The sequence below is a fragment of the Anomalospiza imberbis genome, chromosome 1 (genome assembly GCF_031753505.1).
Source record: "Anomalospiza imberbis isolate Cuckoo-Finch-1a 21T00152 chromosome 1, ASM3175350v1, whole genome shotgun sequence".
NCBI classification, from domain to species: Eukaryota; Metazoa; Chordata; class Aves; order Passeriformes; family Viduidae; genus Anomalospiza; species Anomalospiza imberbis.
In genome coordinates, this window is record NC_089681.1 from 103,078,976 (window position 1) to 103,105,449 (window position 26,474).

Sequence of the window (26,474 nt, forward strand, 5' to 3'; positions counted from 1 at the left end):
CATTTCTATGAGATACATTTGCTTCCAGTAAGCTACTAATTCTTCCAAACATGCACAGTTAATAAATATGTGACACAAAATATTAAGTAAGCAGCAAACTTGTTAAGTGCTTGTTAAGTACTCTCAAGCAATAAATTAGAACTACAATCACCAAGCAGCAGGCTGAGACTGTCACTTTATTATAGGTGAAGCATTATTTGCACACACCTGAAACAGAGAATTGCTAGGAGAAGCCTGATGCTCAACTGCTTTGCAGTCCCTCAGTGTGTTTGTAACAGAGTGAATTAAGAAAAAGAGCTAAAACTTCGGTGGAATACTTGATAAGCTATTTTAACAGGTAGGTCTTCTTCACAAATGATTCTTTAATAGAATTACATTTTACTACAGAATTTACAGGCACTTAAAATTATGTAGTAAGCCTAGATTTTGTATGAGGTGATTTTTTTGGTTTTTGCTTTTTTTCATACTTAAGTGGTCAAGCATGTTCTGCTCTACCACTGCTGTTCTGCTAAGTCAAAAAAATTGACTTCACATGTAAAACTATGGAATCAACTGGAACTAGATTAATTTCAAAAGCATGTATTTAACTAGTTACAATCAGCATGTAATGATTACAAACTGCCCTGTAATTAACAGAGCTTCTTTTAAAAAAGAGGGGTAATGTCAGATTTCTGATAATGTTTCTGTTGTTGATACAGACATTCACGAAATTGACAAATACAGTAATAACACATAAGACATCAAGATTACACAGGAGGTAAAGGAAACAGCATAGTAATTTGTTAATGAAAAGACAAAATATATTAAACATCAATACTTTTACATAAAAGACACTTTATTAGATATTTAATAGAATTAGAGGACAGACTAAATAATTTCTTACCATCCATCTTGTCAGAAGTATCCTCTTTGTTGAAAAAGCAGGCAAAGAAACATGGAAAACTTAGTGTGTTAGAATAAAGGTGTTCACAGCAGAGTCATAAAACATTAACTGAGGAAAATACATTAATATTAAATACAGCAGACATGTTTATCTAATTAATGCATGTATAAGCTACCTTAAGCAAAGTTGGTTTTGCTCAGTGCAAGGTACAAAATTACAAAAAAGAGTACAAGTGCCCTGCACAGGGATATTGATTTCCCAAATTTGAGAAAACCCTTACAGTAAAACAATTATAAATAGTTTCATTCTTGGTGTAAACAGTTACTGAAGCATCAGTACATATTGATATCATTACTGAACCCCGTATTTATATTTCTTATGAAATTTGCTTCTGAGCATGAAGCCCCACCCGGGGTAAGGGACAGGAGGGAAACAAAGAGCACAATTAAGACAGAGGACAAATGAGAAAAAGTTTCACTCTTTTTTAAAAGCATTAAATATTTACCAGTTCAGCTGGAAGGTAGTGCATAAATATTCTGACAGTAACAATCAAAATTAAAATATTTAGCACAAGACATATATAATTACAGGTCAAGCCTCCTCAACAAGGACATTAATACTTCAGGATGTCAAAGATAGTCAACATTTAAAATAACTAGAGAGTATCCTCCTGCTTCTAGCATAGTTTTTAATAAATCATAAATAAGCAAGATTTCTTGTATTAATAATGAAATGGAAAGAGATGGGTGAACACAATTATGGATTACTATGCTTAGAAGCTTCTGGTCTTCTGGTTTTAAATTTGGTAGCTATGTAAGCAAAAGGTGGATGTTTCTCTGCAAGCCAGGCTGAAAATAAATTCAAGCTCCAGGACACAATGTCATTTAGTTTGGTATTGACTGCAACACCTAAAGGAAGTGGAAAGCATTACGGAAATAAAGTAACATTGCCTAGGCCTTTTCAGACCATGGTCAGCATTAGTTTGATAGTTCTGTCATTTAAATGTTCATATTTGGGTTACTATAAATAAATCCCTTAAAATGAACAGAAGAAAGAACTTCACAAATCAACTCATTTTCTGAAACATGGCACTTGCTTGGATTTGCACTCATTTCAAGGTTACCTTTTGAAAATGAAGAGTAAACATTATTTTGAGGCTTATCCACAACAAACAACAGTCACACTGTCTACATGGTATGTATCCTTCAAATTACCTTACCACAGTCAAAAAACAATTAGAAGACTGAGCCAAGATCAGTCAAGCAGTACTGTGTTTATGTGACTGCAAACAAACCTTGGTCTCCTTGACTATCACTGCCCTTTCACTGTCTGCACTAGGATTTGATTTTCACGGTACTTTGCCAGTATTGTTATTTTGCCATTTCAAATGACCATCACACTGTTCTCCACAAGTGACTGAATCTGCTAGCAAGGTAAAGCTCTCCAGAAACTCAAATCCTTCAAACGAACAGGACATGGATTTATTGCCTTTTATTCGTCTCCCCCAATCCTTACTCATTCAATCAATAAATTACAAAGAGAACAAGCTATTTCTGTTACTTTCCTGCTAAATCCACCACTGTTTACTTCACTGGAAACCTCTGTGCCCTTCTCAACTCCTGCTTACAAAATTCTTGGCATGAATCAGATATTGCTTTAAAAGCTGTAAAAACAAACCAATACTCCAACCAAGAGATAATTTTCTGTGAAAGTCGTAAGACAATATAGTCTCATCACTTGAGCAGCATAAAGAAGACATTAACAGAGCAGGATCTCTCCCTTTGTTTTCCATTTAACTTTTCCCTCTGTCACCATACTCTGCACCACTTTTACTTCTCTGAATGCCAGCTTTGTCAGAGGTTCAAAATATGTTTTGTTGCACATCAAAACACACCAGGCAAGACTCTCATCTTGGAAAATAATCATCCCACATATTTCAGGCTTTTAGGCATTAAGTTAGGAGGAACTGACAGTTCCAGAATTATAGAACAGTTTGAGTTGGAAGGGACCTTAAAGATCACCAAGTTCCAACCCCCTTACTGTGGACAGGAACACCTTCCACTGGAGTGGCTTGCTCCAAGCCTAGTGTTGAACACTGTCAGGGATGGGGCATCCATAATTTCCCTGAGGAACCACTGGTGTATCCCCTCCACCAAGCAGCCTCATGTCAGTTTCCACCTGCCACCCAGCAGTTCTGCTGCCCCCTCTGTGGGCACCAGAGGGAGCCCACATCCAAAACTGCTATTCCAAGTACCAAGTATTCCTTTTAGTTCTGGATTGCTCACTCTTTAAAATAACACTAAAATCAATACTGTTCACAGCACTTCAAGCAGGCCCGGATGACAAAAAGAATCAACTAATTTTAGATGGCTTTTAACTTAAGTTTTGATTTTAAAAAGCCCAACCAAAACCTTCGCAACCACAGCCTACGTGTATCCTAACATCTATGCAAACACAATGCAAATCAGAAGAACTATACAGTTTCTTTGTCTCCTGTGATCACCTACGGCCATACTAACATTAGAACATGTCTCTCCTTAGTGGTCTACCTGGTACAGAAGCTGAGAAGAAAAAATCAGTTTTGTGTACACTGTACTCTCTTTCCCCACTGTTATTCCTACAGCACAGATAAGCTAAAAATTTAGAACAAAAATATGTTCACAGTCCTTTACCATTGCCACTAAGTGGATGTTCTAGCACATACACCACCATCACCACTATCAAATACTTTTCTGCACTCTTACCACTTGTAGCACTTTCTATCTCTAACAGCAAATAGCAATGGAGACCATCAGCTAGGTAAAGCATACCCTTAGGAATAAATTATAAACTCAATGTAGTAAGTCATTGTGTAAAATACTTCTCTATTTCATTAAGAAGACACCTCTTACTGCCAGGGTATCTCTTTAGCATTCTTGTAAAATACCTGAAGAGCTGAGAAAAATGGAAAATCAAGAGCTCTCACACTCATTTCCCTGTTACTTTTATAAACAAAAAAAGGCATGATCACCACTGTTAAGTAAAGGTACCACTCCTTCCAACACTTAATATTAATTCTAGATTAACACATTCAGAGAGCATAGGATGGACATACTCTTTGCATTGGCATTCTTCCAGCACAAGAAAAATAAAGCAGGTAGGAAAGTTTGCGACTTACTTCAGAACACCTGCTCTTCTGCCACACTCCAGTGTTACTAACAATGCTGGCTGCTTTTCAAATACAGGAGCATTGCACTGTAACTTTTTGAGCAAGAAAATCACAAAGACCTCTCAGAGCAGCGCAGAGGTGCTCCCCTTACCTAGGGAGGCGTAGGACCCCGGGGGCAGCCCGGCTGCCGAGAGGCGCCCAGCTCCAGCTGTCTGTCCAGCAGCATGGCGGGCCTTGGCACCTGCCGCAGCGTTCACGTCGATGTCACTGCGAGACCTCTGCAGGGTGCCTGGGCTTGGGACACCCTTGCTGCTGCCTGGAACTACCAGAAAAGGGAAAAAAAAAAAAAAAAAGAAAGGAATTGATATTTAATAAAATGAATTATATTTAAGAGGGTAAAATCTTCTACTACTGCACCATGCTTGTAAGAAAGCACGAAAAACTATGTAAAAAAGGTTAAACCAGTATTAAACCAAGAATTACTGAGATTAAAAAGCCAACTAGACCTGGTGTTGCCATGAATTGCATATAGAAACAGTTTTTGTAACAGTAGTATTTATCTTCATTCAGCATGAAATTTTAGCATTATTTAATGCAAACTGTCTGTTCCCACCCTAGCACAAATGACATAATTCTGAACCTTCACGTGATTTATTACATTATTGAATAATTCGCAAATGTAAGAAAATTCACATCCTTCCTTGAGATACTGAAGGAAGAATATTCCCACACTTCAGCTAAGGTGAGATGAAAGTGTACTCTGAAATGTTTTAGGGTCTAATCCTTAGTATTTTTGTATTCACTTCCTATTATTAACTGAGTTTTAACTATTTGCTTAATTATAACCAGTTTTAGGTCTTCTAAACTTGACTCCCCTTATCAGTTTCAGTATCCATTCTTAATTACAGTCCATTTGTAAAAAGCAGCTCAATGATTTATTCTCAAAAGTTACAAAGACATTATGAGAAAAGACATTGAAGTTATTAAATTCCAAAAACTAAACACGTAATTAAACTCTTTGAATTACAAATATGCCGTCTGGCTGTTGTTCTTTATTTATTTAGAAAGAGCAACAGCTACATGGGAACAGATGAAAGAGACAGTGAGTCTTTAATTTCTAATTGCCATAAGCCTAACCATGAACAGACCAAAGAATAATGTTTTGTTTCTTTGAGAGTGACTGTTCCACGACAAAACTCCAGAACAGATGATCAATTCATACTGAATTATGTCTTATACTTGAAATAACTTAAACTACATAAAATGTGAAGTGAGTGTGAGGCAATCTGAGCTCCAGGTACAATTTGTAGTGACACATACAATTATTTATCTTGGAAACAGGGTAAATGCTGATACAGTCAATTTTTAAGCTGCATTTAGAACTTTTAATTCAAAGAACATGAAGAACAATAACTATGCACTGCACTACATGACTACCACCTTACCTCTGCCTGCAAGACTTGCTGGGCTGGCTGCAGACCATTTAGATGACAGAGGCCGACTGAAAAATGTCAATAAATCCAGTAAGTCTCATGTATCAGTTGCAAAAGTCAAACATAAAAGAGAGGAAAAAAAAAATTCTGTTCTTTTCTCCCCTTCAACCTTCTCAGCATATTTTATAGAGAAATACTTTAAATAGAAAATGGTAAGAAAACCAGAATTATCTTATCCCTTGTATTTTATAAAATTACATCCTTATCACAAAACACTAATCCTCCAGCTACTGACAGGCATACTTTGCTAACAAAGTTCAGGCATTCTAGACTAGGTCACAGAAACATTTAAGGTGGTCAGTACAAGGTTTAACCACAGGCTGATCTCATATATCAGCCATCAAACAAGAGCAGTGGGAGCTACCCAAAAAGCTTTATTTGTGAAAAACATTATGTGAAGTGGTGTCTGCAGTAACAAGAAAAACAGGTGTCCAACTCATAAGCCTCCTCCAGTCCCAGATGTCTCAAGAATTAAGTTATAAATTAAAAAAGGAAATGCTGATGCTTCCAAGCAGCTAAACTCCATTTCCCCTGTTGGAACGTAGAGGCTCCCACAACTTATAAGAGGAGAAAAGTCCCATGTCTTTATGCTTTGTCTTCATTTCCTTCCCACTGCAAAAACAAGTAGTTACTGAAACACAATCTTTCAGTCTAGTGAAGTTTAACTGTGAGCCCATCCTTTGGCCTGGTTTGGAAGGGTAAAATGCAGGCAGAGAGACCAGGGAAATGAAAGGACTGGTCAAAGAAAACATACTAGCATATTCAGTGTTTAAATACCTGACAGGGAAAGTTTGTATTTGATTAAATAGTTGAGTATTTAATCAAAAGTCAAATTTCAAGCCGAGTCAGTGTCTCAGCTTTAGTAAAAATAATTCCTTTCATTTTAGACCTAAAAGCAGAGAGAAAAGAGAAGCCTTATACTGTGTATTTACCCCAGTTATTAGTTCAGGCACTCAGCAGTAATATAGAGGTAAGCACCATTACCTAAATCCTCACAAAAGAATACTTTTGCAGCTTGTTCTGAATAAACCTGGTTTTCTGACATGACTAACTAGTGTTTTGAAGGTACTGTGCCTCAAGTAAGGTGAGGAGGCTGAGGTAGAGTTCCTGACCTTACAACTTGCTCCAAACAGAAGTCCCAGATGACTGCCACAATCTATTGCAATTGACATTTTATGTAAGCAGTTTCATACAGGTAAGCAGAAATCACTACATTTCTCTCTCATTCCTCCACCTTCTCTAAAACAATTTTTGATTAATGATCTGTATGAGATTTAAGTTCAGAAGGTCAAAAACCACAGAGGATCTGACTTCTAGGAAATCAAACCCATATTTCCTGATTTAGCCTATACAAGGGGAATTCAGCACCTATATTAAAAGCCAGAAATAAAATTTTGGGTAACAAACATCCATCTGAATGCAAAGTTAGTAAGAAATTAATTAAAATCTCATTGATTTCCAATATCTTCACCTCTTCTGTTCATTTCTTATTTTACCCCTCACTTTCTGTACTGCAGCACTTATGCATCTTGCAACATGGAAGCAACATTTGAAGATTTAAGAGAATTTTAAGATTCTAATTTCCCTGTAATTTAGTTTTTAACAGTATATTACCAGTAACTCATTAACAGCACTTTTATTTTCAGATGGGGAACACAGATTAATTTAAACAAGAATATTTATCTTTGAATAAACATTTGTGGAAAATGAAGTGTTGGCAATTACTTGCATCACAGACAATTATTTTTTAAACAATTTTTTATAATTGCAAGTATCATAGGAAATATAAGGTAAACCTCTGGTATTTAAGGCGTTAGCCAAAAAAAAAAAAAAAAGGGAATTCCAATATGTGAGAAGCAGTCTTTGCTTTCAAGTAACAAGTGAGGAGACAAGCTCTCTGGTTTTGATAATGAAGATCTGAAATATTAAAATGCTGAAATACTTTGAGGAAGCTTTTTAGCATTTAAAGGCACAAATCACCACATACTACTCTTACTATTACTTCACATTTCTGCTAAAAAGCCAGTAGATTTCTTTTACTATTGGTATCTAAGAAAACTTTGATTTATTAAGCTCAAGATTGTCTATGCATTTTAATACATCACTGACTGCAGCACAGACCCATCGTACAGTAAGTGGCAGAGCTATGAAATACGGCTAATACATATTCAGTACGGTGAAGACAGGGAAAAAATCCCCAAACCAATCTCCAATGAATCGCATTGCTGATGTTCCTTTTTCATGCTTGCCAGTGAAAAGAGATGAAAAAGGAATTACACCACTATAGTTTCCTAGACCTATTCAGCACATCAGAATGCTGGACATCAATATGAACCTTGAAGATATTTTGGTGTTTAAAGCAGCTGTTGAGGAATGAATGTATGAATACAGCATCCTAAAATCCAGTTAAAGATTGCCCGTACTTTTCACTTTGCTGGTATAACACTGTCATATAGCAAAACACCACAGAAGAAATTTTTATTTAAAAAATTAGAAGTCACAAAATAAAACTGCAGCGTTTCTGTACTCAACAGTAATCTGGATAATTTGCTTTTGAGAAACTGCATTTGTTTCTTGGCTCAGAAACAGTGAAGTGACCCTTACTTGAGGCTCTCCTGTGAGCTTGAGGATGACCTGTCTGATTGAGGGAGAGATGCTATACTGCCAGAATTCTTCAAGTAGGTCTGAAGGCTTCTTTGATAGGGTGGCTCCAGAGAATTGTACAGAGTCTCAGCTTCACTAGGAAAGTGATTTCTAAGACCCAGATAAGCCCTGCAAAAAAATAATAACCACATGTAAATGCTCAGTATTTTCTTTAAAGGGTGGAGTCAGGAAGTAAAGATTACAGAATTAACCACGGATGGGAGTGAAAGGAACTGAGAGTATGCAAAGCACACAGCAATGCTCATCAAGTCAGCTACATGGACTGAATTAATCCTTTCAAAAAAACTTAAATCTATCCTCTGAATGTCCCACATTCACTTACCAGTTGTGCAGAGAAGCAAAAGGAATTGTTTTCTGGCCTTCTCACTAGTCAAAATGCTGCAGTTGTTCAAAGACTTAATTAAGGGGAGCAGAATGATTATGCAGCAATTTCAACCATTCTAACTCTTCCTTCAGTGGAATCATCAAATGCTGCACAACTGCATTGACTGACTCGGCTTTGAGAACCTCTTTTGCAAAAGAAACGCATGTAGCAATTCAGGACAAAAACATCAGTTTTCAAGCAAATTTGTTTGTCTCCTCTTCAGCCATGGAGAGCAGCTCACCTTGGATTAGAGCCTTCTATCACTCATTTAGCTCATGCAATTTTTCAGAGCAAAATTAATCAAAACTCACTTTCTTGCCTCCACTCTTGCTTCTGCATCAGCATCGTGAATGCCCTTCTTGATTGTTTCAACCAAGACAGCTGCATGCCTAGAAGAAAGACATTCTTCATGCTATTTCGCTACTCTAAATTCTAAGCAGTAGCTTTACACTTTAATTAACTTTTCACCAAGTAAAAAACAGCTGCAATGCCAGTTCTTTCCAAAATATGCAGTAAACAAACTTAAGCATGCTGATGACATAACTGTACCTTCCGTAAAGGTTTAGGTCAGCTTACTCCTTCAATCTAAAAGGATTTTAATCTACTTTTCTGACATACGCCCACCTATCACACTTAAAAAGTTACTTAGAAATATCTTTTTTAAGACACCTGCCTTTCTGAAATGAAAAAACTATTTCCACTGTTATATTAATAGTAAGAAAAGGGGAAAAATTAAGACCATGAGTTTTCTTTCAGCTCTGAAAGCTTTCAGCATACAAGTTCTAAAACCTGAATACAAGTTCAACAAACAGCAAAGTACCCATGAGAACACAAACTTGTGAAGATAAACAAGTTTTAAGTAAAGGAAAGTTTTCGGTGGGAGGCTTGTTATTTGGGGGGTGGGGGATAGGTGGTAAGTTTTGTGGGTTTTTTTAGACACTTTGGCATAAATGATTTCCCCATTACTCCCTTTCACAGGAGTACCCTGTGAGGACAGAAATGTGACTGGAATGAGCTGGATAAATTCTTCAGAGCCTTTTCTAGATGCCCTTTAGTCTCTGTGCTCTTACCCCGTGTTCACAGTGACCATCCTGCAGAACTGATGCCATGTACTGTTTTCCCATCTATCTGGAGAAGCCACAATGTGCCCTTACTAATCAGCACATAAAGTTCTCCAGCCTAAGCCCACTTGCCCTCTTTCATAGCAAACACACAGATTTCCTCCTGCCAGGAGAAAAGACATAGGCTTACCTGTATATGCATTGCTCACATGCAGGATAGCAGAGGCAGAGGGTAAGGAGAGGAGGCCACAGGAAGCCAAGGCTGGAACATACAGCTCTCCTTCCCTCTGGCACCTGAATGAGCCACATGACCTGCTGTGCTACAAAGGCTGTCTATGCCAGAAAGGCTGGCCAACACTGAACAACATAATCCAATTAAAGGATTCAACGGCAATATTTCTGTCCTAAAATTACATTAGTAGTTTATTTTAGGGGAAAATGTGTACTGGCCCATACCTTTCCAGTGAATGTGTTTGCCACTCTTGTAATAACAGGTCTAAAAATTCAAAGGAGCGCCTAAAAACACAGAACCAAAGTCATAATTAAATACTCATTTCTCTAATGTGCTTGTGGAATAAACACTAACTTAACCCTTTCCCCCTGAGGGAAATAAATGAAATAAAAGTACCTTTATCTGCCAAATAAGGGCACTGGTCACCCTATTGGAAAGTTAAAACATTCTTTATATTAAGCAAACATGCAGGGCTAACTAATCTTAAACTTCAAAATAATAGATGCAGTTCAATTAACAATGTGCTGTTCAAGTCATGTTATTACACATACCCTATGTAAACTGTATTAGTCCCAAAATAACAGACATAAATTAATGAAGTTGAAAAAACTGTATGGAGTGTAAAATCCTAATATAAAAAATAAATGTTAAAGACACAATATAGGATTTTTATGGCAGTATATTTATGTCCCAAACACTATTTCCATCCTTCCATCTGTCACTACTGATTATGTAGCATAAAGGAAAACATGAGACCATTAGCAGAGGGCTCTGCATATAAAAAGCACTACAGAACATTTTCTTGTACTGTACTAATGAAGATATGTAACTATATTCATTATTAATTTGGGAATCTTGACAATTTAGCAAACTGCCATTATCAAAAGGCATAGTTTTAAAAACTATGTCTGAAGCTAGATCCTGATGAAAAATCAAACTGACACAGATTAGGGAAGTGTAGATAACAGTTTTCAAATATGTAGTAAAACTGACAGCCTGAAACTCTCTCTTTTTCTGGTTATTCAGCATTTTTGACCTGTTTTGAAGGAACACATTTGGCTTTTTTTCCTGCCCAAATCCTTTGGACATCAGCAAGGCATGGCAAGAAACTCTGAAACACTTTTACTATTACAACTGATCTAGTGTTTTGTTGTCTTTTTGAGAGAATGAAAGCAGTATGGAAACAATGCCTTCACTGATGCTCATGGGATTGTGAACTGCAGTACCAAAGCCACACAGAGTCCAATGTTCCTGAGTAAAGGCACAGCATGTGGAGGCACTGAAGCCCTGAGAATTGTTTAGCAGTCAAACTGGAAGCTGTGGCAGGTCAGTACAATCTGGGTTGAGGTAACACTTGCTTTGGATGCAAATGCAGCTTAGGCTCCAAGAAAGTAATTCACATGCTCAAGTTGTCTCCTGCGTACACACAGTGACATCACTTTTAGGACTAGAGTCGGTCCAGAAACAGCATTAACTGCTTTTGTGTGATTCGGTGCAGGAAATGACACTCTGTCAAATACCAATTAATTTTCTCAAGAGTTAATCCAAGTGTTCAAGCATCATGTTCTCAAGAGAAAACAACATGCTGGAGATGCAGCTGAGCTGTTGAACACCACAACACATGGATGGCTCTATGTCCTAGCACAGCTGCCACTGTCTGAAGGTTGAAATTTATTTTTGTATTTCACAGTTTAGCGGGTAACAGTTTTGTGTGTTCAGAGTTTATGGCCACTAATCTTCTAATTTGTTAATTTTCAACATATGATAATCATATTTTAAAAAGCAACAGCTTTGATAATTTTAATTCATAATGTACTCACCTTCTAACTGCAACTGATTTTGAGGTACAGTTGCTTGTTATTAAAGGTATGAGTCGTGGCACATGAGTATGCTGACAAAAAAAGGACAAAACAGTTAATGAGAAAAGCATTCCTGAATCCTGAATTTGTACTGTACTTATTAATTCCAACAGAATTAACAGCACAATAAAAACTGCAATAATTTAAAATGCTTACCAAAACTATATCACAGAATACCATTAAATGAAAGAACACTGTTAGCATGTCAATTGATTAAAGCTATTTTCTTCCAAAAGGTCAAGCAAAAACCACTTCCAGTGACATCAACAATCACATCATGATATGCAATACTTTGCTGTCAAAAGTAATATAAGAAGTTCAAATGTAGCTGTCTCCTCAAAGGAGTTGAAAGCTGATGCTATTTTAGTTTTGCCACAGGAAAAAAAAAATTAATAGACACAGCTGTCTTAAAAGTCAGGGCTATAGAGCAAAAAGTGAATTAATGAATATGAAAATATGGGCATTCTTACAAGGATCAGTATGATTACTGCAACAAGGATCAAATTTCCTGTAATGCAAAATATGTCAATAAAGTAATAAAAGCACTGACATATAAGCAAGCTTATATATATATAAAATCTATATGGAAAAACCTGATGGGAGAAGAAAACTAATAAACTACATTAAATCCAAAGGCATTACAGAATTCAGAATTAAAGCTGCCTTACTTCAGCTTTTCTAAACTAATTGTAGACACTTTAATTTCAAGTAGGAGTAATGTGGTTCAACAAATCTTTCAGTTAACTTCTTTAGTCCTTTCCTGGTTAAACACCTACAGTAAACAGTCTCCAATACAGTGTGAAACCAAGATCTTAAGAAGTACAATACTGAAGAATTCTTACTCTCTCATGTATCACAGCTGCAGGATATAAACATACAAATCACAGAAAAAGCAGAGATAATCATCAGCTCACAGAGTACTGCCAATTTCAGGATTCGGAACGAATTAATCAAAAATTCTGGAAGAGCCTAACAGTTACATTTGTTTGTCCTGATATACTTTCAAACACAGTTTTAGGGGGTCCGTTTATATTTTGTATAGGTTGCAAATTGAAAAGAGGCATATGACTTCCAGAAAGGGACAACAGGTAAATCAGGGATAAAAATAAATTTTTTTACATATGGAGAAACCTGTACATTCAAAGTCTTTGAAGCTATCGATGTTGTAATTTCTAGACAGTACTTTGCAAAGGAATCAAAGCCTCAGGCTTGCTTTCGTTCAGTTTTTAACATGTCATACTTCATCTGCTCCTCCTTTGAGGATGTAATGGTATGTGCTTCCTTGCAAACCACCTTGAAGATCAGCTGACTATTGGTTTCTGGGCCCCACATTGGGCCCCTCCCTAGCGGTTCCCCACTTGCGGGGAAACCCTCTTGGAGTGGTTCTGTGTCAGGAAAAGGAGACGCACAGGACTTTTTCAGTCTTCAGCTGCTTGTTTATTGTTATCTTATCTAAAGTTTCGCACGCTGTCCACTACAGGCTCAGTGTGCTGGAAAAGCACTGCAAAACGGCTAACAATCTCTTGTTAAAGGGTCTTTTAAGACTAAACTATCCAATTAAGAAACGACACCTAGATTATTTTCCCTTTTAACCCAGTAACTGATCCCTTGAAACCTACAATGCAGACTTTTCTGTCCAATTACAAGACATCACCCAAACCCATGAAGAAGATGAGGGAAGAAGCAGCTCGGGACAATACTCTATGCCCTCCATCTTGTTCCCATCTACAGCATACTAAAAATTCCAGAACCTAAATTTGTCACCCAAGTTACAAGCTATACTACTCTCTATAATCTATTTCACACCTTTGTGGATTCTAGTCTATCTTGAAGTCTTGGAAGCTTTTCTCCATGAATGAGGGTCAAAGTCAGTGCTTCTCTGGGGGTCAGTACCCCTCAGAGCAGACAGAGAAATATTCCCTGTGCCCTGGGTTCCCACAATTGACAAACCCGAATCCCACCTCCTTCTGAAAGAGATTTCTGCCACCATGCCATCTCTCCATGATTCCCTCCCTGCCCTCCTACTTTTTTTTTTAATTGGCTTCCTGATGTACTAAGAGTCAAGAAAGAGAAATCAGACTGCAGTGTAAGAACTTCCCGGAGAAGAAATATAAAACCCAATGAAGGCACAAAGATGAGATGAAGGTCTTCAAGATCACTGGTATAATACAGCCTCTCCCTGTTTTTATGCAAACTCACTCTACAGCAATTACACAGTAAGGCACCAGGAACTGAACTGGCTGTCACTGGATGCTGCTGGGAGTTTTTGAGTAAAACACTGACTCCAAAAACTGCAGCAGTTTGGGTTCTAAATATTCAATTGATCAAAGACACCCTGACCAATACTCATCTAGTCCATAGGACAGAAGTCCAAAGGGGCATGGGGCTGAACTTCTTTTTGATATTTAACCCTGAAATCTGAATTTTCTGCTTAAAAACCTCACATATGCCATTTACTGGTTGGGTATTTGAACATTGTGGATAGGATTTTCTTGTTTTCAAGCTTCAAATCCACTATGTTAAGTCATAGCTAAGAAGAAAAGAAATTTACACAAAATCAGGGCAACTACAGCTGATGTGCAAGACTGTCTTCAAATCAACGGAACCAATAAAGCCAATTTAATATAATTGGTGAATGCTTATCATTTTTTACATGCCTGAGCTTGTCTTACACTACTGCAAATGGTATTGTTCTCTAACAACTTTAATTAGCCTGTATAACCTTCCCTCACTCTCAAGTCTGTGCCATCCCACAGTGGACTGTAAGAGTGTGGGGAAAAACTACCAAGGGATTTTGTCTTAGCCCAAGTGCTGATGCAAAGATCATGCATGCAGAGGTCTCAGAGCACATTCTCAGAGACAAACAGAGCAAGCATACATTCCAAACCATACTGAAGATGGCAACAAAAGGTGTAAGTGATGAAACCTCTGAGGTTTTCCAACAACTTACAAAATTAAAACCACTGATGAGATCATAGTAAAATACAGTAAGTGCCTGGCATTAAGAACACCACAACTTCTAATGTAGAAACTACAGGCAATCTCCTACTTTATATGAAACACAAAAGCAGCAGTACAAGTCCCAAACTCTAAATATGTTGCCTGAGACACCAGTCAGTACATGCTTAAAGAACATTCAATAGAAAACAGCTAGGATAGAACACTCCTCTGTTCCATATGATATAGCTTTGGGGATTCAGCTTATAAAGTTCTTGAATTTAAAAATTCAAGTTTCTATTGGACTTTTCCTTCATGAACCTGTGTTTTCTGAACTGATCCAGATATGTGTAGCCTCTTCAACATTTTATCATTACCTCCATGGTTCCAAATTTTTTTTGGGGGGGAGTGTATATGTAAAAAGAAATACCTTTGTTTTGTTGTTTGCACTATTTAAATTCTTGCTAGTTTCTTAGCTACTAGCTTGACTTTGTCTTTTCCAAGAAGGCAGTTAAAAAGCAGTTACCCTTTGAAACACACTTGGTCTTTTTTCAATTAATACATTAAAAAAAACCCAAACATAAAACCATGAAAACAGACTTACTTTTCATACCTGTTCTTCCATCTTTACTATGACAATGCTGCCAACTGGTTTCAATGATATGTAGTACTTGTCCACCCATGAGAAACACTACTCCTTCGTTGTTAAAGAATGATTTAAAAACCCGTATTTCAGTATAGTTGTTATCTCTGCCAAGAGCCACTACCTGAAAATTCCTAGCAGGCAAAGTGAGATTGGAACACCTACCCGAATGATGAACCTGATGGCTGCGCACCCAGAGGTGGCCATCACTTTGGCGCTGTTGGGAACCAGGTTAAAAAGAGTAGGCACAATTGCTTCAGCGCCGTGGTCAAACTTGTTTCCCAGAACAGTTGAAAGGTGGCTGTTTAGAGAAAACATAAAGTAATTTCTTAGTCTTAAAATAACAAAGTTTACTGTGGGTTTTAAAGATTCATCTTTCAAACGAAAGATTTTCTCAATTTCACGATTTCCAGGCACACTGAGAAACCAAATGCAAATTACTTTATTTCATAATGAAACACAAATACTACAATTGGAAAGCTGAAATTTTCATGTCCACATAAGTATCACTGTATTTCTGCTTTTTAACACACTTTGAGATGTATAAATCTAAAATTTGTAATAAATTATTGAGGTTTTTTTTCCTTTTGAATGCAGGCAAAACTACTGAACTCACCACAATCAGCCAACCATAAAATTTGACTCCCTGGCCTGTTAAAGGTTACATTTTCAGTTTTAACAAATATAAAAACACATGCTACACACAGTAATTTAACTGTCCATTGGTGACAACAAATGCTTTTTTCATACAGAAAGACCATATAAAAAGAATTTGTAGCCAGCAGCAAATGACACATCAGATATATCAAAGTTTTAGGGATCAAGGAAAATTCCAGGTTGTTAGGCCTGGATGAGAACACTTGCAGAGTACTTTTACACTCCTCCTGACTTCATGTTAGGAAACGTTACTATTATTTTCTCAAAGTCTCTATTTCCTGGGAAAGGGCAGTTGTATGCTTCAACATTTCACCTCAGTCTGTTCAAACAGGAGACCAGAAAAGCAAGGATGAACTCTGTGGTGTTCCTGTTTCAGATGGCCACTGAAAACCGGTGGTTACACAAATGTCTTTCCAGAGGATAAAAAAAGTCATGGAAAACACAGAAATGGAAAGTCTACTCTGGTTTTCCCCTCTGTCCTTGAATTTAAAGGAGTCCACGAGATGCTAATGGTGAAAACTTTATTTTACTTTAGCCACAACTTCTAAAATTATCATGGTAATCTGTCTCTTGCCCAGAGAGACAACCCTTGAAGTGTTCAAGGCTAGGCTGGATGGAGATTTGAACAATCTGGTCCTGTGCAAGGTGTCCCTGCATTGCCAGCGGGGTTGGAACTAGATGATCTTTAAGGTCCCTCCAACCCAAACCCACTCCATGATTCCACGAGAGGTATTACTTCAGAAAACCACTCTATGTTCAAACCACTACAGTGCTATTCACGTTGTCTTTGCAAGCAGTGCCAGTGAAGTACTGTGCCAACCACCCAAGCATAAACGATCCTAAAATAAGTCCCCAGTATCATTCACAGCAGTTTGTATTAACCTGCACTAATGATGACTTGGCAATGATGGTAACTGGTTATTCACATACAATTTGTTACAGGATTATCAACTATGTGTATCCCCGCAGAGGACAATTTCCTTTAAGCATTTCTTTTCCTCTGTGGCTTCAGATCCAGACTTGACCCTTTATCAGTCACAGTGTACAGCAGTCCAACAAGAGACTCTCTCCTTGGACACTGAGAAAGCACCCCTAAGCCAACCCCACAGTAACATCTAGCAAGGTGCACAAAGGCACACGAACTGTACTTACGCTACAGTAATGCAGGCTTCTCTAACCACCTGGGATCTGAGATCCTTGGCTGACAGCTTGAAAGCACCATCCAACAGCCGTAAATGCTGGAAAAACCCATCGTACTGTGCAGCTCCAGCAACGAGCAAGGACCGAACTTTCTTCAGCTGAAAAAACCAATGCGTTTGGGTTAGGACACTGCCAATATGCATTTCAAAACAGAAGAAAAAGGAACCGCTTCACTATGCAAAAACACATGTTGGCATGTCCTTAAAGCAAAACTTTCAAAATATATAGCAGTAATTTAAAAAAACTGTCAAAAATTTATATTAAGCACTACAGCTAAAAAAAAAAAAAATCTGAGTCCAGAATATAAATACATGACAAACCCATAATTCTGTTCACATACCTGTTTATAAAAAATTAAGATGCCATAAACCTGATTAAAAAATATAAATGGTACATACACACAAACATTTTAACATTTCAAGTGTAACTTTTCATGGCTGTACACAAGAGATATTAATGCTAGCAGTTAACCTGTAGAACGTGTAACTTTGCATAAATGCCAAACTTAAACATATATGACAGCTTCTAGAAAAGCTTCCCTTTAAATGTCAGCAAAAATGCATTTTAGACTTAAAAAATACTCAAACATAATTGGTATACAAAAATTCAAGGTGCAAAAATTAAAATGAAAATTTCTTTCATTACCTGGAGTGTAATGACTTAAAGAAAAAAAACCACTTTAAAATATATGGGTCTCTCTGCTTTATGAAATACACCCACCCAAGCCTGAAATCAGATGAAAAGTTTACCGCATTAGTTCGCTGATCCCAGTCATGTTTGTCATCTGAGAGAATTTCCCTGATTTTGTTCAACGTTTCTTCAAGTTCTCGACTAGAATAGATCTGAAGAATTAAAAATAAAAAAAAACAAACCAGAAGTTTGTATTGTTAATATCCCAGGTAATGTGATGAAGAAAAATATCTTGAGAAGAGTGAAAATACAATTCTAATCCCACAAATCTTACTCCCAAAGTTCCAGAGACCTGTGAAGGAGTTATAAATGGGCATTTTAACACCCAATCTGTAAGGATATCACTGAATAATGAATATTCACGAAAAAAAATGGCTGAAGAAGCAACATTTTCCTTCCAGAATTTTCCTTTCCTTTAAACTCAAAGATTTTACCGTTCACCTTTGTGATGAGCTAACCATACCCACAATTTCATTAACTCCACTTAAAAAAATAAATAATTCAATAGGAGCAGAGATTTTAGATAATGTGCTGCAGTACTACTGAAACTCAATTTCAATTTTCATACTCTTAGAATGAAACTCAACCAACATTTTAACTCATTGCAACTCTTTTGGAACTGGGACTCTGAGGAACTAACTGGGCTGTGAGAACACTAAAATTAGAATTTGTCTCAACAATTAAATTAAAAGGATTCCATAGCTTTTCTATGTATTGCTACTTGAAGACTATCATTTATTAACTTATACAATCAGTAAATAAATATAAGGAGCCACCTCTAGACAGAATTCTTACTATACAGGAAGACCACCAATACTGAAGCCTGAACAATCTAATCATGCAAGTCACTATTTGTTTATAAATTAACTATAGAATGAATTATACAGTCTTTATTGAACTGTATGTGTATAAGAACAGATTTTTAAAGAAGAAAGTAATAAAAAGCCTACTCATGAAAAAATATTATTTTCAAATTAATTTATTTCCCTTCTGTTTTCCTGGACATAACTCAAAGGATGCTTTTTTCTGCTTCCACTGCATACACAAAATTTAAAGATTTTTTTCCCTTCAGACTGAGAAAAACTTAAAGAGAATATGAAGCAGATTAGTAAGCAGAAACTTAATCTGGCCAGGGTTTTGTTTTGTTTGCTTTTTTTAAAGTATTTTCAGCTAAACATTTCCAGTTCTTTGGATCAGAAGTTTTTTTACGTAATCACATTGGGCAAAACTCACCGGCCCGTACACAAGCACCTGACGACACCTGAGACACCATTTAATGTATTTGTGTATACTGGTAGCCTATTAATAGTTGTTAAACAGCCCTAGTTTATTCTAACACTAATTCTGTAAGTATAAGTATTGTGTGTGTCTCAGTAAGCTTTTTTATCAAAATTAATTTCCATTCTGAAAGAAAATTTGTATTTTTCTTTGAAAGTGTAAAGGACTAGTCACTGGTTAACTCAAGATGCAGTTTTATATTACAGTTGCACTTCATGACATCGGAATTCACGGCATGATTCAACCTCAGAATCTCCCTTTACCATAACCCCCTTAGACCTGTCTCCTGCTCAGTTCAAACCTTTAATACACAGAAGGCTCATCCTACAAGAGAACAGGTGAAAATTTCTTTGCAAACTCAGCATTTCTCTGTGCATTTATCATAAGCAAGGTGCAAGAAGAAGGGAAGCAGGATGATGCCTTTTGCTGGTGTCTAACTGAGGACTGTTCAATGCACACTCAAATCTCGGAAGTCCTGGTCAAGGCACAAAAACTTTTTGCAAGCTGTTTCATTAAGTCCTAAAAATATAACTTTTTTGTTGTCAGCCTCTGTGTCATAAGAGACCATGTTGTACAGTATAGTTACTGCTGCAAGACTAAAACAAGCTGAGCACCAGGCAAACACAGAAGCAACCTCTACAACGGGTTAATGTCTACCTTATTAGCATTTCCAGGCAAATAACTGATATTTTTCTTTAATTACTTCTCACAAATAGAACTGGACTTAGGAATATTCAAATTGGCATTGCAGTGTAGAATTTAATAAATGGTATAATTTTATTTTGTCATGAAATGAAAACCATAATTCCACTGAAAAATCCTGTATTTTCAAGACTGTACATACCTGCCTTAATTTCACAGGACGAAAAGGCAGAATTTTAATAATTTCTTTTCTCCCTGGCCTCAGTTAATTATACTTTTAGCAGGCCAAGATGAAATTATATGTTCAGCCAATGACATAATGCATTTTTTGCTCACAAGTTCCCACATCAGACTTTATAAAAGACCTGAACTTGTTTTCAAACAAATTTTAGGTATTAATGGGAGTTACTCCTAATAACCCAAACACAGATTTTTCTTCTGTTTCAGCAAAGGTTTAAGTTGTAAAAACAGTATGGTTGTAATTTTGAATATGAAGGTACAATCCTGTTACTACGGTACTTTTTGGCACACATATCCATCAGACTACATCTAAAAATCAGCCATCTTCTTCATAAACTGCTGCTATCCATTAGAGGGCAACATAAACACACCTCATTAAAGGCAACTGTAACATCAAAGACAGAAAAATTAAAAGTTCCAACACAAGTAAGGATAATAACCATACTGATGGCAAGTATTTTCAGTATGGGGATTAAAAACTGGGTACAAGTACACAATATGACATTCCTAAAAAAATACGAGCAGTCATATGAACAACTTACCGGAAAGTCAGATCTACCACTGGAGACTTTTAAGGATGACTTAAAACATATCCACACTGTAAGTAATCTCAATTTATTTGATTAATTCAAAAGCAGTTAATCTTGATCCAGAATTGAATCTGGTTTTCCATATAGTTTCCTTTCTTAATTTCATTGAAGCCACTACTCAAACCCATAAATGCAGTGAAAACAGAAGAGACACAGGAATGGGCCCAGTAACAAACAACTCTCTCTCCTCATGCTGTCCTTTGCTTTTAGGGTAATTTGTTAAACTACAGTTCATAAACATTCTTTCTTCTCAAGTCTAACAGAGAAATATCCCACTTCCTTAGTAATTAACATGGTCACAGAATGTGAAATCTGCTTTGGTTTTCTTTTTCTGAAAGATCAGAGACTGTCCACAACCAGAAGCATGAAGTTGGCCAGGAAGTTATTATTCCTAAGGACATGGAAAAAACATAATGTTTTTATCTTGCATGCTCATCCATGAGCCAAATAAGTAATTTTGGAGTCAGCTACACTTTTCTCTCCTGCCTACTCACCTCAGCTTGAGGGAGATTAGTAAAGACAAATGTCTTTCTCCTCTATCTCCTGCAGCTTAGAGAATGGCCTACCTTCCTAGGCCATTCAACAGTCAGACAGAAAATAACATGTGTTGGTCCATGTCCTGTGGTCACCCCAGCTTTGTTCCTGCAGTGTTACCAACCAGCTTGAATAATTAGAGAACTCTGTGTGGGACTGTGCTTGAGACTGCACACACTAAGGCACTGAACTACAGTGAACTACACTGAACTATTCTCTCTTCTGTGGAACATGGCTCTGTTCAACATACCAGGAATAAACAATATTAAGAGTTGCATGTTTTTATCCTCCAAAGAATTCTTAACACAGTCTGAAGAGGCAAAGATACATAAAGCTCTTACAGTGTTAGACAAAGACTTCCTTGATGTGACAGGGATCATGGAGATTGAGTACTCCTTCATGAAAACAGACAGTATCGCTGCCTGCAGAAGCAGATCTAACAAGTAACTATGCTTGGGAAATAGAAATAGAACAAAAGTACATATCAAGACAGGGAAGTCTTACAAAATCCTTCTGTCATTTGGGAACTATGGTTTACTGAGATTTTGGTTGTGTTCCACACCACGGCTGCTCAAGGAAAACTCATTCAAAATAGCCCTCGTACGCTACACGCATATTAAATGACTCAACTATGTGAAAGTATCAAATACATGCAATTCCCACACTAAAAGAATAGAAATTCAAATCTGATCTTTTAATTAAGAACTCAGAACCCAACAACTTCATTAGTATGAAAATAAGGCAGTAGATTAAATTTTTTTAAGCATTACTAGAATAAGGACAGGTATACCAGACACACATCATTATAATTCAGGCAAATTTGAAAATACCATTCTTGCTGTTTAAATTATTTGCCTGTATTATTATTACTTGATTATGCCTTGAAATTGTAGCCCTAAACTTCCCCAACATCATATTAATCTTTTTCTTATTAAAACATCCAATTATTTTCACTAGTTCCCTGAAAAAGTTTGAGAAAAGCAATAAGGCATTTTAGCCAAAACACAATGTGGTAATAATTAGCAGGACAGTAAAGAAAAGGTGGCACTTTTTTTGGTAACTCCTGGGAAAATATAAAGAGCTCTCCATGGAGACTCTAAGGTCAGAAAGAGGGAAAAGTAATGATGCTTGCTTAAAACAATGTAAAATTATGTAAATTTTAAAAGCAGTTTAACCCATTATTACAAATAACATATTTCTGAAGACAAACATGAATATACACAGCATCTCACCTGTACAGTAGGAACATCTGTAAATGCCTTAATAAAATCATCCTCATCCACAGCTCCAGCTCCTCCTTCTTTAGAGGAACCTAAATAAACATAAAATACTGCTAAAAAGGATCTAACATACATCAAGGTTTCTAATCTCTTACAACCATCTTTCACCATACCCACTTTCAAACATTTAATATATCTTACAAAAATGCTGCATTTTTGTGTAGAATTGTACATAATGTGTAGAATCACAAGACCTTGAACTCTGACTTCACCATAAGAAAAAAAAATTACCGTTTTTTTAACCCAAAATTAACAATTCCAAGCAATTTTCAATTTGACAAACTTAATGGTGTCATAATTTTTATTTTTGTGTCTAATTGGAAACATGTTTCATATAACAATCCTCTAGCAGCTGTTTGCATTCAATTCTGAGACCTGCACCCTGACAACAAAAATGTTCTAAAATAAAGCCCCAAATTTAAAATTATTTACCAGAGCAAGAGCTATTCATCACTAAACTGAATTCCTCAGGATGAATTTTCGTCTTAACATATGTGCCTTAATAATCAACCCTGAAAGTCTGGGGGTTGATTTTTGTGTTTTCCAGTATTCTCACATGAATCTAAGAAGCGTGAGGTACATTTCTTAGTCTTAAAGTTACAAGAACTTCAACAACAAAAGAAAAGACATAGTGAGGAGAATTTGCACTGGAGCAAAATCTGAACTTCAGTGACCTTGTTTTCTGACCACTCACGATGGAACTGTTCTCACATGACAGCCAAAGATGCCCAGCAGAAGGACCAGGGAAGAACACTGACAGGTAACCACTTGCTGGTTTCACACTGGTATACCTTGCAAATTTCATTAACATCTTGTCTTAGAAGCTAAGACAACTCTAAGCAAGAAAACTATTTGAAAACAATGTCTGGATTTTGCTTTCCTGCAAAAACTTAGGTTATCAAGAAAGACCCCTTTTTAAAAGAAATCAGCTCAAGTCTACTATCAAATCAAAGAACAAGGTCATCAAGTCCAGGCTATGCTACAAGTCTAGAACTCCAAGCACAAGGTGAAGCTTGGCAGAATCCTTAATTATCTTCAATAATTGCATCAGGAAGGTAATACGACAAAACATATTAACCACATGGAATCAGTCCAGTTGAACATTTCCCTTTTGAAAGGAAAAATATAATCTGTCATAGCAAATGAGTATTTGGGAACAAATGCCTCTTTCAGAGTGAGGCCTACAGGATAGATGGAAGAATGTCCTCCCTAACTTGCAGAATGAAATGGAGGCATCACACAGAGAAGACACATATTTTACTAACTACAGAACAAATGAAAAACATCAAGAAAAAGCATTTAAGAGGCTGAGTGGTCAACCAGAACAAAAAGCTAGGAATTCTTGATGAATCATATTTTTGGTGGCTGCACTCTAAGAATCATGTTTTACAGTCCCTGATCTCTTAATTATAGTGAAGGAAATTATGTCTGCTATGTTTGTATACACGTGCAGTTTGGAAGTACGAGGGTGCACTACTACAAATTTGGTGGCAAACTTACTAGATCTCAACACTGCTGTGCAGAACAAGATCTCTCACATACCTTTGTGGCTCATTAGTGTAAAACCACAGAATCTGGACACAGTACCTGCAGTATGATATAGGAACATGTAATACATTTTGAGGCCTTAGCTCTCAAAGGATGCTGTAAAGAGATGCTGTACACAACACATTTCAACATGTGTATCTCCAACACCATCTGTTACAATTGCCAGTGGCAGCCAGAAGAGAAAAAAGATATTTTAACCACCTATTTCTTCTCCTTCCAGAGAGTAGAGGGAACAAACTCTTCCATAAAGTTAATGACTATTTGAGCAGCTAAAAAAAATGAAGAGGGAAAGAACACATCCTTCTGTACACAAACTTGTACAGCTCTTCAAAGGGAGAACACGCTTGTCAGAGCAGAATTTTGTGGAAAGACATCTAGAAAGAAGTAATTTGGCCCAGTGTAAAAGTAGGTGGTACAAACACATTAAAGTGGGTGGTACAAACAGCTACGTACATGCTCAGATCATAACCTCATTTGTTTGTTCACAAATACTCTGACAGTTAAGAAAGTCTCATAGAAACAAAACAATCAGAGTCAATATACAATACCTACTCAGGAAAAGTAAATAGAAAAGTAAGGTTACAAAAGCTTTGTATTATTATTCAGTTACATAAATACACAAATACCTATGCTAACACAGGGAAAAAAGTACTTTGAATTTCCATCCTTTACTTATGAATTTTTTTAGGGAATAAACTACAGAAACGTTACACACTGACACATATAGGCCACGAACACAAAAATATAGAAAAATGTTTGGATTTCAAGTATTTCTAGTTCACTGCTATACATCATAAAGAAAAAAGATTAAAAGGAGATGAAGTTGCCCTTGCTAAGTAAGCAGATGCTGTCACCTTCAGTCTGCCCTAAAGTATCACTTTTAAAATTAGGAAACAGCAAGCGTTACATGACAGATATTTCTAGCACCTAAACATCATCTAGTAATGAATCCTGAGCAGTAAGGGAAAATCCTTTATCCAAGGAATGACAATTTTTTACTTCAAAAAGAGAAAGAGGAGGGACAGACTACTATTTAAAATTCATTTGACATAGTCCCGACACAGAGAACTTTCCATCTTCCTGAGTTTCAACAACTAGCTCACATCTACAAAACAATTTTCTTTTAAATTAATACTCTCCAAAAGTTGTTTTATTAGCTGGTAAAAAAAAAAAATTATGTGGTTCAAAGTAATCTGTAAACCACACTTCACTTCTATTTCACTGATCTTTCTCCTCAACTGCACGATGGCATATGCATACCAGAACAAAGTATGAAGTAACTTCTCTTCATATAGTATAGAAGTCAGAAGTCCACACTTCCTAAAGAGGAAACATACTGTTAAATTTTTCCCTTCCCTTTCCAATCTCTAAGTATTTTTACCAATTCTGTTTACCAAGTCACTGTTTCTGTAGAGACAATAAAAAAATGACAGAACTCCACCTGCTGTTTCCCAATTTAGGAGAAAGTATTTTACTGTGCTAACAAGGTACATAACAGTCATGCACATACAGATGCCTTCAAAGGATCTCTCAGGCTTTTGTAAGGCTTGACTCTCCTCCACAAAAGCAACACCAGAGTTTTACTAAATTCTCAATTCAGACAGTGCTGCCTCCAGACCCCAAACTGATGTATCTGACAGAGCACATATATAAGCTGTTTCACCGCTTACCTTCTCAGACCAAGCTTGTGATTACTCATTTCTTATATCTCTCTCTAGTATTAATTCCTTCCACTGAAAAGTGCATGTTCAAGGCTCCTCATGGAACACACAGTCCTTTGACCAATTACGGACAAGTTCAGCTACTGCATTCCTAAAGGCAAGAACACTATAAACAATTCTAGGGGGCTTTAACCCCACTGCATTTTTAACATCTTTAAGTGCTCAGCACACAGCTAAAATCCAGAGCCTCATCAGCTGGATAATTATATTACCCTGTCTTTGGACTTGAATCCAACTGAGCTTTTATTCAGCTGAGACCCAGAAGAAAAAATTCTCTCATGGAGAGGAATAAAAATTCATTCAAGACATTTATGCACACTGTTTGTTAGTTTTCATTCCTAACCTTTACTTTTTCTTATCCTTCAAGCCTTCTAGTTTGACAGACTCTCAGAGAGCCCTGGAAGCCTCAGCTCCACTTCAAGAAGCTGGTGAAAATACATCAAACATAACAGACAGACTTGAAATGGAAGCATATCATGATAGCTGAAGCCTCTCTCAGTTTTACAGTGGAGTGGTGGGGGGTTTTGATAGGTTTCTCTTTTTTGTGTGTGCGTCTTCAGGTTTGTTTTCTTTTTTAAACTGAAGCTCAGTGAGTTTGGAAAGAGAGGCAAAAAAAAATCCCTCACTTCCTGCAGACTGCTGACAGAGATGACACTTTCATGAGTTAAACATAAAGGTTTCTAACACTTTGAAAGGCCCTAGGAGTCTTTTTTTGGAAGAAGGTTTATTCCAGTCATAAAGCTGAGTTCAGCACTCAGAATAACTCAACACCAGAAAGGGTACTGTATGCAAGCAAGGGAATTACCCAGC

At 36.8% G+C, this 26,474-nt stretch overlaps 1 protein-coding gene across 50 annotated transcripts in view; it reads right to left on the reverse strand.

The window, feature by feature from the left end:
* Positions 1 to 26,474, reverse strand: part of CLASP2 (cytoplasmic linker associated protein 2) — a 142,727-nt gene that overhangs the window by 48,619 nt on the left and 67,634 nt on the right. For 41 of the 50 annotated variants that reach the window (XM_068202672.1, XM_068202616.1, XM_068202760.1 and 38 more), the window contains 11 exons: positions 22,348 to 22,427; positions 17,891 to 17,983; positions 17,094 to 17,239; positions 15,450 to 15,585; positions 11,666 to 11,736; positions 10,070 to 10,129; positions 8,864 to 8,941; positions 8,129 to 8,296; positions 5,477 to 5,532; positions 4,183 to 4,353; positions 884 to 907 (listed from right to left, as the gene is read on the reverse strand). In XM_068202672.1, the coding sequence (XP_068058773.1) occupies positions 884 to 907; positions 4,183 to 4,353; positions 5,477 to 5,532; positions 8,129 to 8,296; positions 8,864 to 8,941; positions 10,070 to 10,129; positions 11,666 to 11,736; positions 15,450 to 15,585; positions 17,094 to 17,239; positions 17,891 to 17,983; positions 22,348 to 22,427 (1,083 nt within the window). The remainder of the gene's footprint in view (positions 1 to 883; positions 908 to 4,182; positions 4,354 to 5,476; positions 5,533 to 8,128; positions 8,297 to 8,863; positions 8,942 to 10,069; positions 10,130 to 11,665; positions 11,737 to 15,449; positions 15,586 to 17,093; positions 17,240 to 17,890; positions 17,984 to 22,347; positions 22,428 to 26,474) is intronic. The other 9 variants (XM_068202833.1, XM_068202796.1, XM_068202713.1 and 6 more) reach the window with 1 other exon arrangement.